Source organism: Drosophila innubila, assembly GCF_004354385.1.
Source record: "Drosophila innubila isolate TH190305 chromosome 2L unlocalized genomic scaffold, UK_Dinn_1.0 4_B_2L, whole genome shotgun sequence".
Classification (NCBI taxonomy): Eukaryota; Metazoa; Arthropoda; class Insecta; order Diptera; family Drosophilidae; genus Drosophila; species Drosophila innubila.
The window spans coordinates 28816278-28829801 of NW_022995372.1; the positions used below are offsets into that span (position 1 = coordinate 28816278).

Below are 13524 nucleotides of genomic sequence, written 5' to 3' on the forward strand. Positions count from 1 at the left end.
CTTAAATTTGACTATGATTGAAATGTGGAATGCCATATATTTAAAAATAAATCATAGCGATCGATTGAATTGAGCAATTGGTCAAGATTAAAGCACTTAATGGATCGCTAAACAATAGGCACTTTGGTGCTACAAGTGTTTTGCACTCGTATATTAACCCTATATAAATATAACGATGAGGCGATTACCGTCGCTCTAAATTATCAAGTCGATAGCATGAAATAAATTATTAACTAGATTATCAGCCACAAATCACCCTTTAAGCCCTGAAAATCTTGATATAAAAGCCGTTGGCATTAACTGCATACGACAGCTTCGAAGCAAAACAATGAAAGCTATCGTATACGTATTTGTGGCCCTTTTGGCCTGTACTGCCTGTAAGGCCTACGAGGTGGATCTCCTAACCGAGGAGCAATGGAATCGCCTTGTCGAACGTAATCGTAAGTTCACTTGTGGAAGAAACTAATGAAAGATAATACTAATCTATGAATCTGTTCCTTGTGTTAGCTGTGAAACCCGATGAGTATGGTTTGATATTGAACTCACAGGCGAAAAAGGCGGTGAAAAATTTGATGGAACAGCTGCCCTGCGGCTTTCCCGAATACGGTGTTCCCCCACTAGCACCCTACACCAATGCCGAGATCTCAGTCCACCTGGCTCAATCCGTTGTTGAGTAAGTCGCAGTGCTCCATCTTCTTCTCCGCCTGATCACAAGATTTACACAAGAAGTCTTATTTATCTATAGTTCATTGCTTCAGTTTCTTCGATTTCGTTTCGATGGCTTGGAGACAATGGAGATCAAGCAGATGAAAGTCAGCTATACTTTCAGCAAGAAGGTCAAGTTCCATTTCAAGTTCAAGGAGCTAAAAGCCAGCGCTCATGTACTCAACACAGATACCTTGATCGATATGCTGGAGGAATTGGGACTGTCTGTGCGTTATGAAGGCACTGGTCCCCTCTCCTTTTCGCTGGAGAATCTGTCGATTCAGGGACAGTTCAAGTATAAGATGCCCTTCATCTTTGGCTCCATTAAGATCTACAAATTTGAGTGTGTCGTTGCTTTGGGTGGTGTTACTTCACACATCGGTGGCGTTTTAGGAAACGGAAGGATGAACGAGATGATCAATGATATCATTGAATACGAAGTGCCCGCCTTTATCAACGGACGTCAACAGCAGATCAGTGATAGAATCGAGCAGTTCTTTGTGCCATTGGTTAATGAAAAGCTCAACGGTCATAAAATCTGGTATCTACTGAAGATGCTCACCAACTCGACTAAGAAGTGCTCGCCCACACCAGCCCCCTGGCTGGCCGTGCAGTGAAAAAAAGAGCGACAGTCAAACAGTCAATTGCCAATAAAGCAAGTGTAGCGATTTAACGATCTGACTTTTAATTAGACCTTCCATTGATTGCACTATCTAGCCCCCTTAGTCTTATCGTCGCATGACTCTTGATTATGCCAGCCTTCCTATAAAAGGTGCTACTGTATTCTTTGGCCATTCAGTAGCTAGTTGAGGTTTACCATAAGCATTCAACATGCGTTTTCTATTAGTTTTGGCCAGCTTAGTGGCCATCTGCGCCGCCGGCACCTTGTCTAGTCGCCAGTCCAATCCAATTGAGCAGCGTCTGCTGCAATATGCCGATCAAAATGGAGACATTGAAATCTTCGCTGAGCCCGAACAGGGCGATGTTGAGGGTGAGCCAAAGTAATTTACAGCATTTCAAATAGTATTATCTTATATCGGATTTGGAATTGGTTTTACCTTTGCATTTTAGTTGCACCTCAGTTCATCGTATCCTGGCAGGTGCGTCGCATGATCCGCAAACTGCAGAAGCAAATGGTCTGCGGCTGGCCTGATTTGGGTATTCCCCCATTGGCACCTCTTAGGATCAACGAAGCGAATCTAAACTTGAAGCGTGGAATCTTTGAGACCATCAACCATGTGTTCCGCCTCAAGGTTGCCGGTCTGGATGACTTCCAGATCAACAAATTTACGTTGAATGTGTTCACATCGAAAATCACATTCGATTTCAACTTCAATAATATTGATACAACTGCTCAGAAGTACGAAACTGATACACTGATCGATGCACTGCGTCAACTGGGTCTGTCTGTTGAATATGAGGGTACTGGATCCCTCCTCTTCGATCTGATCAATCTGCGCATCAAAGGCACCTTGAAATACAAGCTGCCTGTTCTGTGGGGCTCTGCTAAGATTCTCTCTCTGAAGACAACCATCGGACTGGGAGCTGTCGAGTCGGACATTACAGGTTTCATGGGCAATGGAAAGGTCAATAGCGCCATCAATCGCCAGCTGGAGAATGCTGTGGTCAAGCTAATCAATGAAAACCAGCAGAGCATCTCGGATGCCATTGAAGATACGATTGTGCCACCCGTCAACAAATTTCTTAAGGGCAAGGATTTCTGGACCCTTGTCGATCTGATCTTGGCTGGCAGCGAAGGTGAAAGCGAGGACGATCCAATTGTCGTAGACTGTGTGCCCCCAGCAGATCCATGGGCCTAAATTTCACTGTTCAATAAAATTGTATGAGTTTTTTCACTAGATTTTTTGGGTTTTATTATTTATTTGGACTCCTAATTCTATTTCCAATTTAAATTTTTAGTTTTTTTTAACTAGCTTATCTAATGAGAATCCCCATCTTATTTTTCTGGAGTATTTTTCTTGAACTAATTTAGTCTGTCACACAGACACTCTTCAAGATTGATACTCATATCTTAATCTCACCTTTTTTGAATAAACCGAACCTTTCGATCGTTTCTATTTCTTTCGTTTGAACATCAATATGAGAACTAACACCACTGCTGAACAAAAAAAAAAAACCTAATAAGAAGAGTACTTTTGAAGCTACTGCATTGAGGGTAAATCCGTGGCTATCTGGTTAGAGCCGACCTGTAACATTCAGAACTTTCAGTTTCGATTTAACGGGACCAATTGTATCCAAGTATTTGTTTTTAAGCTCATTGAAATGAAACACAAATATATTTTGGCGTGATGTTTAAATAAAATTTGACTTGAGATTTGGCGTATTAAAAGTGTGTTATTTAGCAGTGATAATCTTCTCGATCGATTAATAAGAAGCTAATTGAGATAAAGTTAAGCGCAGTTAAATGAAATCTTTTTAATATTTGCATTATTTATTGAATATTCTTATTTGTGAATATTGCAAAAAATTCAACATTTTTGAACTGCGATCATAAATACAGTCGAACTTCCCTAACTTGAGTTTCTATAACTAGAATTTTCTCTAACTCCAACAAAATTTAGTGACATAGCGTTTACTGAGCAAATTTCAAGCAATTCTGCTTCCGAAACTCAAATTTCTGCATAACTCGAACAAAAATAATGGCACGTGCTTCTGTAAGTCGAATTTTTCGGAGTTATCAACAATAAATAGCGTTTTATTAGCTCCGATTTAGTGGAAACTATTTTAAGAGAAGCGGAAAGCGATGATGAAGGCTCAGTGGAGGATAATATTTGCCAGCCCTCCAAGAGCGATGTAGAAAACGCCTTAAAAACGTTGACTGTTTATTTGCAAACCATTAACTTTACATGTGATGATCACTACATGGCTTTAAACAAACTTGAAGTCCTTTTTTTTCTTTTGAAAATAACAAAAAAAATATTTATCAGCCCCTAGTTTCCGATTTTTTAAGTTCTGTTTAGCTTGAATAAAGTATAGTAAAGTAAGAGTTAAAGCAATTTGAAGTGTTTGAGTTTTAGTAAATAATTTCTGATTTTTTTTTTGTTTTGTTTTGTATGCGTTTGTTGTCACTAGTTTCTGACTTTTTATTTTTTAAGTAAACTTGTACGCCCTACAAGATAAAAAAAAATTAAAATTATCACAATTTAACATGAATGAATTGTAGTTTCTTAAACTTAAAAAAAAAAAAGAAAATTCCATAACACGAAGTCTCCATAAGTCGAACTTTTTCTTTGGATAATGGTGGTTCGAGTTAAGGAAGTTCGACTGTATATTTTTTTCTCTTTTAAAATTTTTTTTATATTAATACACTAGGGCCTCCTAGGTCTTATGATTTGTGCTGTGCAATGATCAGTGAGTTAGTGAATTAGTAATAAATAGATTATCAAAGATACGGGTACTGGGAAGATATCATTCGTGTAATCCACTCTATAACTCTTACAATTTAGGTGTTATGCTTGTTTTCTTTGACAGAAAAAAGTTTTATAAAACAATTCAAATTTAGAAATATATTTACCAATATATACAGCTAATATTGAAAATTTGCTACGACTGTCCGATCAAATCTAGTTATACACCGATCAAAATTTTTAGTCCTAACTTACAAAATTGTAAACTAAAACTTTTTCTAGCTCACCTAGATCATGAGATAAGGGGGTGTCAGTGGGAGGGGCAAAATAAAAATGATTGCAGCTAATGGGGCTGTTGGGGCCTTTTGGCAAAATTTTTTATTGATACCTCGATCACCCAAATCCGACAACTAGTTCAAAAGATATATAAATTTTGAATTTGTAGTGGACTTCTCAAACTTAAATGAATAGTCAGTTTGTTTGTTTGTATGTCTGATACAAAACGCTAAAAAAGCTTAGATTTTATGATGGGAATTTATTCTTAAAAAAACTAGAAATGTTTGTTTGAAATTAAAACCCCAACAGTTTCCAAACCAAATAAGCTACAGATATGTTGATAAGGACTTTTAGGCGTACTTTTTTCTAAAGTGCTCAGGTAAAAAAGGTTTACAGGTGAAAAAAAAGGTTATTTGTCTCACATTTTGGCCATTTAAAAAAAATTGACATTCAATATTTTTATCAAACTTTAATAAGTTATAGTCAATGATAAATCACACATATCTGTAAAAATTCGCATTCCGAAGATATTACCAATTAAGTGTATATAGGTATACATATTACGTAGAGTTGATATATGACAAAGCAGCAAACCTATGTAGCAGACAGCTTTTGCGCGGCAGAAATAATCATTGCATATTTTCATTTAATATTTTCGAACATATTTTTTATGCATTTACTATATATTCAATTTAAAGATATTTTAATGCAATTTAATAAATATTTAATTTTGTTAAATCTCTCAAAATTTTTTTTTAGACATTTAAGAGCAATGGTTTTTTTTCAGGAACACCAGCAATTGCTTTTGGGTTGCTTTAGCACTTCACTATGGTCGATTTTTCGATTTAGGCGGCATAAACTCTAAATATGAAGCTAGAGACTTGAAATTTTTTGTGTACGTTAGTTAGACAACAATAAAATTAAATTTTATTTTATTAAATTTTTTGCAAATTGGAAAAAATTTGAAAAAAATTAGACATATTGGCAAAAACTCTAAAAGTGAAGCTATGCACTTAAAATTTTGTCCAAGTATTACCTATATTAAACAAGATTTTTGGAAAAAAAAATTTGTCAATTGGGCCACGCCTTTACTTCCAGCCCCTGAATTTGTACCAGCAATATGAAACTTTTTGCTCTTTTTAATGTGATTTATTCGAAAAGGAGCAAAAAGGAGCAAAAAAGGACAATTACATTGTAGGCAATAGGTCTTAACAACAAACTTGTCATCTTTAGTTGCTTGCACCGGCGTGCACCACAAAAGTAATAGTCCACGGAACACAACTTCTTTGGTTAGATTTTTGATAAAAAAAATATACTAACAATAACAGCTGACAACAACAACACAACACATGTAAAATTTCTTATTAATTATATGAAATCTTGGACTTTATGCCGCCTAAACCGAAAAATCGCCCATAGTGTGCTATTATAAATTTGCAGAACACACCTGATAAACCTAAAATGTGGCCATTTGGATATAGTCTACTTTCAGGCAGGTATAGGTTGTTAGAATTGCTATCAAAACACAACACCTGTGCTAATCCTATCTAATCGTACAGCAAGCACTTGAGTGATTAATCGTTGTATGAATTCCAAGTACAAAATTAGCTTTATAGTTTTGTATTAGTTTCTCTTCTTTGGTCGCCATGCGCAGTTCGTTTCTGATCCTCTGTGTCCTGCTCTGCTGCTCCTTGGGCTCAAGCACTCTCTTTGATGACGATCTACGTGAGCTAACCGAATTTCTACGTCTGCAGATGCAATGTGGCTATCCGGAACGTGGTATACCAATCCTGGCTCCAGCTCAGAGGGCCTTCAAGGCGATTGACATCAGTACAGATAGTTTTCGGTATGACTAACTCGACATCGAAAATTGCATTGAGAATGATATTTAACATTCGGTTTGCAGCTGTGAGGGCAATTTTACGGATCTGTCCGTAGTGGGTCTGGATGGATTTGAGTTCTATAAACTCAAATGGAGCAATATAAAGCATAACATCCAGTTCGATATGACTTTTCCTCGCATTCAGCTGAACAGTTCAAACTACAAGCTGAACATTTTAAGTCACCTGCTTGGCTCTGATGTGTCCATGTGGGGCGATGGTGTCTTCGATCTGGAACTAATCAATCTGCGTGCCAATGGAAGCTTCGTCATACGTCCCTCAACTCTTACCCAGGGAACACACATCAAGAGCTGGAAAGTTGATTGGCAGCTGGGCAAGTCCAACTCCAAGATCACAGGAATTATGGGCAAAAATTTAATGGTCTCAAAGATTTTTAACCAATTTATCGATGAATTTTTCGAGCTGTTAATCAACGATAATCCAAATGAGATCTCTCAGTTTATGGAGCAATTGATAGTGTCACCAATGAACTCTGTGCTAGAGAATGTAGCCTGGTATGAGATATCAGCTATCATTTTGGGTCTGGTTAAGGGAATATTGCCGGTAGAGCCCATTTGTTAAAATATTGTCTAATGAGCGATTGATATATTATATTTGTTTTTTCTTAAGAAATAATTATAACAATAAAGTAGCAGTGCTTTTTTTTAAATAATATTGAAATGGACTTTTTATGCTCTTTCTTTTTTTTTTTTAAGTACATCTTTAGTTAATTTTAAACTAGTTTTGTTTGCTCGTAAAGTTGACTAATTTTAAATTATTTTTTTTTCAATATTCAATGTGTTTCTAATAAAAATAATCTTTATGTTCTGCATTTTGCAGGTAAGAGCGATAAGATTTCAAAGCTAAAACAAAGTCCATGAGTAAGTAAACATAACAATCATCAGGAAAATTCTGAAAAATTATCAATTTATTCCATTATTCGGTTTTGACTCGTTCTAATCGATTTTACCATAAATTACGGTCATAATATGAAAGTGAGCCAAAGTAGGGGAAGGCTAGAAAAAATTCCATAATCGGATTTAAGTGTCGCCGAGAGCGCCAGCGGGACATCTCAATTCATTGGCCGACATCCTGGTTCGTTGTCCGTTGTCCTGGCTTTTGGTCTGCTGCATTGTCAGCCCGACAAAGCAATGCACGAGTCGTAACACAGCATGAGTACAACGGGTGGTCCTTTGGTCCAACACTTTCTAGCCTCGACACAGGATTTGCGACACCCGTTAAAAACCGACTAAGAGACAGCCTGTGGCAGATGTTTTTCAATCTTTATATTTTTTGTTATTTGTTAAAATGTATAACGTCATTATTTGTTGTTAATTAGTGCAAATCGTGTAGTTGAGCTACATTTTCTTGATCCTTTGGTGTAATCGCTTATCCTTGCTGTTGGGCTCTCACAATGTCTGTACGACTCGAATTCGTTTTGGCTCATTTCATTTGCAATTTATGAGTCCTTTTGCACACAACTGCACAAACACGGACACACCTTGCACCTTGACTCGGACTTGAGACTGTCATAATGCAACAGAATGCTGGGACATACTATCAGACAAATGTCCTTTTATGAGTACGTGCTTAGCCACATTTGTGTGTTCATCTGAGCCATCCTGCGGTGTTCCCATTGTTTTCATCGAAGTTTTACGATCTAACGAACAGACTGCGTGCATTGTGAATTTTGTCCTTGGCTTACTGAGATTTCCATGTCCTTGCGGCCTATGCTCATTCACTTGGGAGCCTTGTGCATTTTCAAATTCCCATTACTTGCTGGCAAAGTTTTTCTGTCTTTTTCCTTTTGTTTGTGTCCATTTTGATCACATTTATGATGCAATTTTCTTAAAACCCCTTAAATCACTAAAAACTCGGTCAATGCTTTCGCTCTTGTGGATCTTCGCTTCTCAAAAGTACCAAGCGCTCTACCAGCTAGCTGGTCCACAGATTGCTAAGGTCGGTTACGTAGTTTGCATAACGGTTGGTGCAAGTTAAGACCCTTGCAAGAGTTTAATTGCAAATTTTTTAAGGTCTGACTAAAAGAAGAGGCAGGTTCAAAATTTTAAGTTTGAGTGTTCAACAAATGTCTAACAAATCAAAGCCATTCCCAAACTGTTTTCAGTTGCTTTTAAATTTCGTATAATCTTTTGTAACATTTGGTCAGTTATTATTTAATGATTTTATTTTAATTTATTGTTTGTTGAGTTTGTTGCTTTTTAACGGTAAAAATTAAAAATATAATTATAAAACTATAATTCAAACTCATCTTTAGCCTCTACTTTTTACCATAAAGAAGATAAGGGTCTGATATTTGTTTTGGTTTAGCTTGGTTGCATCTCAGAGTAAATAACCCGAACCTTAGTAGTTTAACCAGCTGCCAAATATAATTTTTGAACCATGAGTATTCGGCTTGAGCGTTGAAAAAGAAACGCTTAAATATTAATATATTAATACTTGTAGATTTTTTATCGTCTACTAGTGAGTTCTTTAATGTATAGATAAGTCGAGACCCTGACTATAGGAATTCCAGTTACATACTTTTAGGAGCTTGTGTTGCTTTAAAAATGAAAACTACCATTACCGTCGTTCGGCTTAACCAATCTTGTTCCGAGAAATCTTGTAGGAGGAACAAGGGGGCTCCGCCCCCTGCTCGCTTCGCTCGCCTACCCCCGGCTCGCTTCGCTCGCGGTGAGGTGCGGCTACAGTCGAGCACGCTCGACAGTGGGATACCCTGAGCCCATGTACTCTTTTATAAAGTTGATTGTTGCCCATTTCAATGGGCTCAGGGTATCAAAATTACACACGAAACTATGAACAACTTTCGGTTTTCTGAAGTCACTGTGCTTATCACTGCAGACTACGTTATTAATGCCTCACTGAACTAATACATCACTCGATTACGATTACGACTTGCGATTTACCAATTTATTAATTTCTAATTAATTTTAAATAAGTTTAATATAATAAACTTTAATATAATAAACTTGTTTAAAATTAATTAGAAATTGATAAATTGGTAAATCGCAAGTCGTAATCGCTTGCAATCGATGTAGCGTGTGTCAAGAGTAGCCACAAACTACAACTTTGCTCAGCCTGCAATCTGGCAGCACCCATTTTCCTCTCTCACTCTCTCCCACTTACGCAACAAATTCAAGCCTGCCAAAGGCTGCTGCAGTGCGCGCGAAATTTGAAATAAAAGGCAATGTCTAATTTTATGAGATTCTTAAAGCGGAAAATGCTAAGTTTTTTTTTACAACGATAATAAGCAGATACTTATTATATATATGTGTAGGAATCGAAAATATTAATAATTAAAATTATTATTTTGCAGCTTTCAGTGCTCGGCAAAGATGCAAGAGTAGTGCTGCAAAATGATCGCTATTTCTCTCATGCAATTTCATACATACATAGCTATCAGCTTCTGCTGATTTTTGCCATGCAAAAATACATATTTATATATTAACACAATTATATTTTAATCAAATTGTATATTTGTATATACATAAATTATACATTAACATTTTCATTACATGATATCGATAATATTTTTGCTTATCGCTTAATTCTTATTTGGTACCAAAAAAAAAATGGGTATTTATTCGTTCTGTCTTTGTGCGCGCCTTGCATACAAACGTGAACATGCTGTCTCGCTCGCACGTTTGATTTGCCATCCAAATGTAATTATTCAACTAAATCTAAATTCGAAATAACTTCTTTATTTATGGGTCAATCGCTTTGAAATTTTCAGGGTCGTTTAATACGCATACTTCTCAACTGATTGTTCAGTTAGGAGTGCTATGTCAAAAATTGCGCCTGTAAATCGTTATTTTTCAATTTGTGGGCGAAGGGGGCGTGGCATCAAAATTGGAAACAAACTTGACCTGCGTATGGTATTCACAAACCTGCATTCCAAATTTGAAGTCTCTAGCACTTACAGTCTCTGAGATCGACGCGTTCAAACAGACGGACAGACAGACGGACAGACAGACGGACAGGGCTAGATCGACTCGGCTGTTGATCTTGATCAAGAATATATATACTTTATGGGGTCTGCCACCCCTCCTTCTGCCTGTTACATACATTCTGCCAAACACATTATACCCTTTTTTGCCCATTTTCAATGGGCTCAGGGTATAAAAATAATAATAATAGATAAAATTAAATACCAAAAGTAACATAAATGCGGAAGCGAAAGGAAGCGTGTCAAAAATTTAAAACATACTTGATCAGCGTGTGGCTTACAGAACTCTGTAGGTCAAATAGTCTGTAGATCTAGGCGATCACTCAAAGGGACTGACGTACAGCTGGACAGACGGACATCTCTATATCGACTCGGCAGTTGATGACCCTTGGCCCTGTTTAATACATTTCAAAAAACTTTTTTATAAACTTAACTTATATTTCTGATACAAATATTTTTAACGCTTTTGCTGACTCCACATCTTATCTTCCGTTTCTCATTTGATTTAAACTTTCTTAGGTAATCATACTTATTTTTTTCTATTTCTTTTGTACAACTCACAGCTTTTTTATTTTAAACTTCTTTATAAAGTGATTATTCGGTTTTTTTTAGGCAATTCAATTTTTTTACCCACCTAAAGGATATGTCTAAATTGCCTGTCGTTGTATTTTTTAAAATTTCCATGGGTGTTTCATCTGACTTTCTGCTAAAAACGGGCAAAGCACAAAATAATTAAAAACATTAGACGACAACTTTGAGCTTTGTCGAAAACTTTTGATAGAAGCTTAAGGGGCTTCTTCATGGCTTCTTGTTTTGTTGCGGAGTAAGACTGAAATCCTTGTGTGTCGAACTTAGATTTGGTATAAAGGGTACTCGCAAATAATTTAAAATTTATGACAGAGACTCTTAAATGCGGCGATTGTTAAAATGATAAAATTAAGATTCATTAATGGGGCAAGGAGGCAGAAGGCAAAGGACCTAACAATGGGGTGCACATAATTTAGAAGTTGTATATATGTACATATGTCGTACAACATACGGCGATGAAATTGAGTTCTGGATGCTTTTGGATTGCTGGTTCCTTTCTTGGGTTCCGTTTTGTTTACTTGAAGCAAATGTTGTTATCCTTGTTGCGCATTAAATGAGTTTTAATTTGAGACGTAGTAGCTTCGTTTGGTCCTCGCGGCAATTGTTTACGTCAAGTCAACGGTAAAGGCATCTGTAGGCAACGCAAAAGGACTCGTCAAGGAATCGCGTTGTGCTCTTTTTGTAATTGAGCCGCGCAATTTTCCCAATAGGTGCATTGTCCTGTAAATGAACAGCAGCAGCGCTAAAGGATGCGAAATGGTTACCAAGGATGCTGTTGCCTTGTGTTTTTTTCAATTAAGTTTGACATGTGTCTCCTGTATCCTTTTACCTTTCTCCTTGCGCCTTTCTTCCAAATTTGTTTCATGCGACAAGTCAAGCTGAAAATTGCGCATTTGAAATTGGGTTGGGGTGGTTGAAAAAGTTGCGACAGGATTACACTTTCGATTACTCGTAGTACTTGCCACATGCGTCACACCGAAACTTCTGCCACTTGCACTTAAAAATGTCTGTTACTTGGGCTTATCCCATTTCAGAGTCGCGTCTGGAAGTAATTTCCCAAAGATTTTGATAGACAGCTGATTGATTACGATTGGCTGCACTTGGGTATCAATTAATTTAATGCTCTGCTGACTGTTTTAATTACGAAATTTAAGAAATTTTCTTGAGTCAGAGAGCTGTAAAATAGCTTTCAGCTAAATCGGCGCCCACATTCTCTTTTAATTCAAGCATCTGTTGGGTATTTGACTTCTTGTACTGCCTATCAATCAATCAACCTATACAATTACACTTCACAAGCACTGTTAATCCTTGCCCGGTATGCAGAAGGCGCTCTAGCAAACATTGTATATGACTTATTAGACTTTTGACAGATGTCAAACCAGAGTTATAGACACACTTGCAGGAAGTTTTTGCTTCCATTAGCATGACAATGAAATATGCCTGCATGTTCTGTATTTGTTATCGTTTAGCCACCACCAGGAAGGACCAGATCACCACAACGCGGACAGATGTCTTAAGAAATCTGGCTACGATTTGATGTGACACTTTTGTCAAATGTTTACACCTTTAACCCTTTAGGCGCCATTGTTTAGGCCGACATCTGCATTGGGCTAAGGGGTTAAAGCGACAATACGATCAGGATCACCAATTGTTGTCGAATTGTTGGCAATGTTTTGTTAATTTTATGTTTAATTAGTGCCATTTGTTTGGGATTTATGAGCTTAACGGTCCGCAACTAGGCTCTGTAAATTGTTAAATATTTTTTTTATATTGAAAATAGTAGTGTAGTTGATTATTTGCTAAAACTATTTTTATGCAGAGGAAAAACAAAACATACAAATTTTAAAAATTTGTAAATTTAACTTTTCAACATATATATAATTTAATAAAACTTAAAACTGCTGCTAGAAACTAAAACTGAGTTGACTCAATAGTCATGTAGAATATATTATCCTCTCCTGACTAGTTATTTTGTTTACCACCGGATTCTGAATTAAACTACTGATTCCAAGCTGGACTAACTGTAGATAGTTCTATAATACTATCAAGAAAGTAGTTGCTTAGAAATTTCAGCCATTTTTGAGAGAGTTGGAGACTGGGACAGAAAATATGCTCAATCAATTTCTCTTTATTCCTACACTTTCCACAAAAATCGTTTTATCAAAGGTGCGCGCCTGACTGCGTGGTTTAGGGTGAAACGAAAAATATCTTTCTTTTTCGAAACTGCTATATTATAAATGGATGATCCTATACAAAAGTTTTGCTAGCTTTTTAGTTTTATTTTTTAATGTGACATAGCTGGGGATAACTAAAATATAGGTATTCACGCTTGGAGGGAGAATGACTTTTAAAATCATACGCTCAAAATATCGGTGTTCACTCTTTTAACACATTTGGAAGTCACAAAAGTCGACTGACATTAATTTATTTTTAAATTCAGCAAAATTATTAACTTGGCTATGTTTTTTATAGTTAACAAATTTATTTATTAAGTATAATGCATTATGATTACATTTAAGAAGTAACTCAGTTTAATTAAATAAATTTTACAGTATATAAAATCACTGTTAAAGATTTGTAAAACACACATGACTTACACATACTTATTTTCAAATGATTTTGGAGTAAATTAAATTTAAATCATTTTTCATCGAAATAAAGCTGTTGTATTAATTTTCCCGGTCCAACCATAGCTGAATAAAGTTTTTAACGGTTGTCAAGTACGACAGCAACAAGACCCAGC

The 13524-nt window shown here is 36.3% G+C and overlaps 4 protein-coding genes across 4 annotated transcripts in view; all 4 read left to right on the forward strand.

Moving 5' to 3' along the window:
* The window catches only part of LOC117780168 (centaurin-gamma-1A), a 72824-nt gene that overhangs the window by 13710 nt on the left and 45590 nt on the right, over window positions 1-13524 (forward strand). The gene's annotated exons all lie outside the window — the stretch shown is intronic.
* On the forward strand, window positions 274-1378 carry LOC117780170. The gene is made up of 3 exons (XM_034616596.1): window positions 274-440; window positions 508-673; window positions 746-1378. The coding sequence occupies exons 1-3, from the start codon at window positions 329-331 to the stop codon at window positions 1320-1322; spliced, it is 855 nt and encodes a 284-aa protein (XP_034472487.1). The 5' UTR covers window positions 274-328; the 3' UTR covers window positions 1323-1378.
* On the forward strand, window positions 1494-2566 carry LOC117780169. Its single transcript, XM_034616595.1, has 2 exons — window positions 1494-1696; window positions 1777-2566. Exons 1-2 carry the CDS (start codon window positions 1537-1539, stop codon window positions 2523-2525), a joined length of 909 nt encoding a protein of 302 aa, XP_034472486.1. The 5' UTR covers window positions 1494-1536; the 3' UTR covers window positions 2526-2566.
* LOC117780173 lies at window positions 5970-6834 on the forward strand. The gene is made up of 2 exons (XM_034616598.1): window positions 5970-6195; window positions 6256-6834. The coding sequence occupies exons 1-2, from the start codon at window positions 5996-5998 to the stop codon at window positions 6809-6811; spliced, it is 756 nt and encodes a 251-aa protein (XP_034472489.1). The 5' UTR covers window positions 5970-5995; the 3' UTR covers window positions 6812-6834.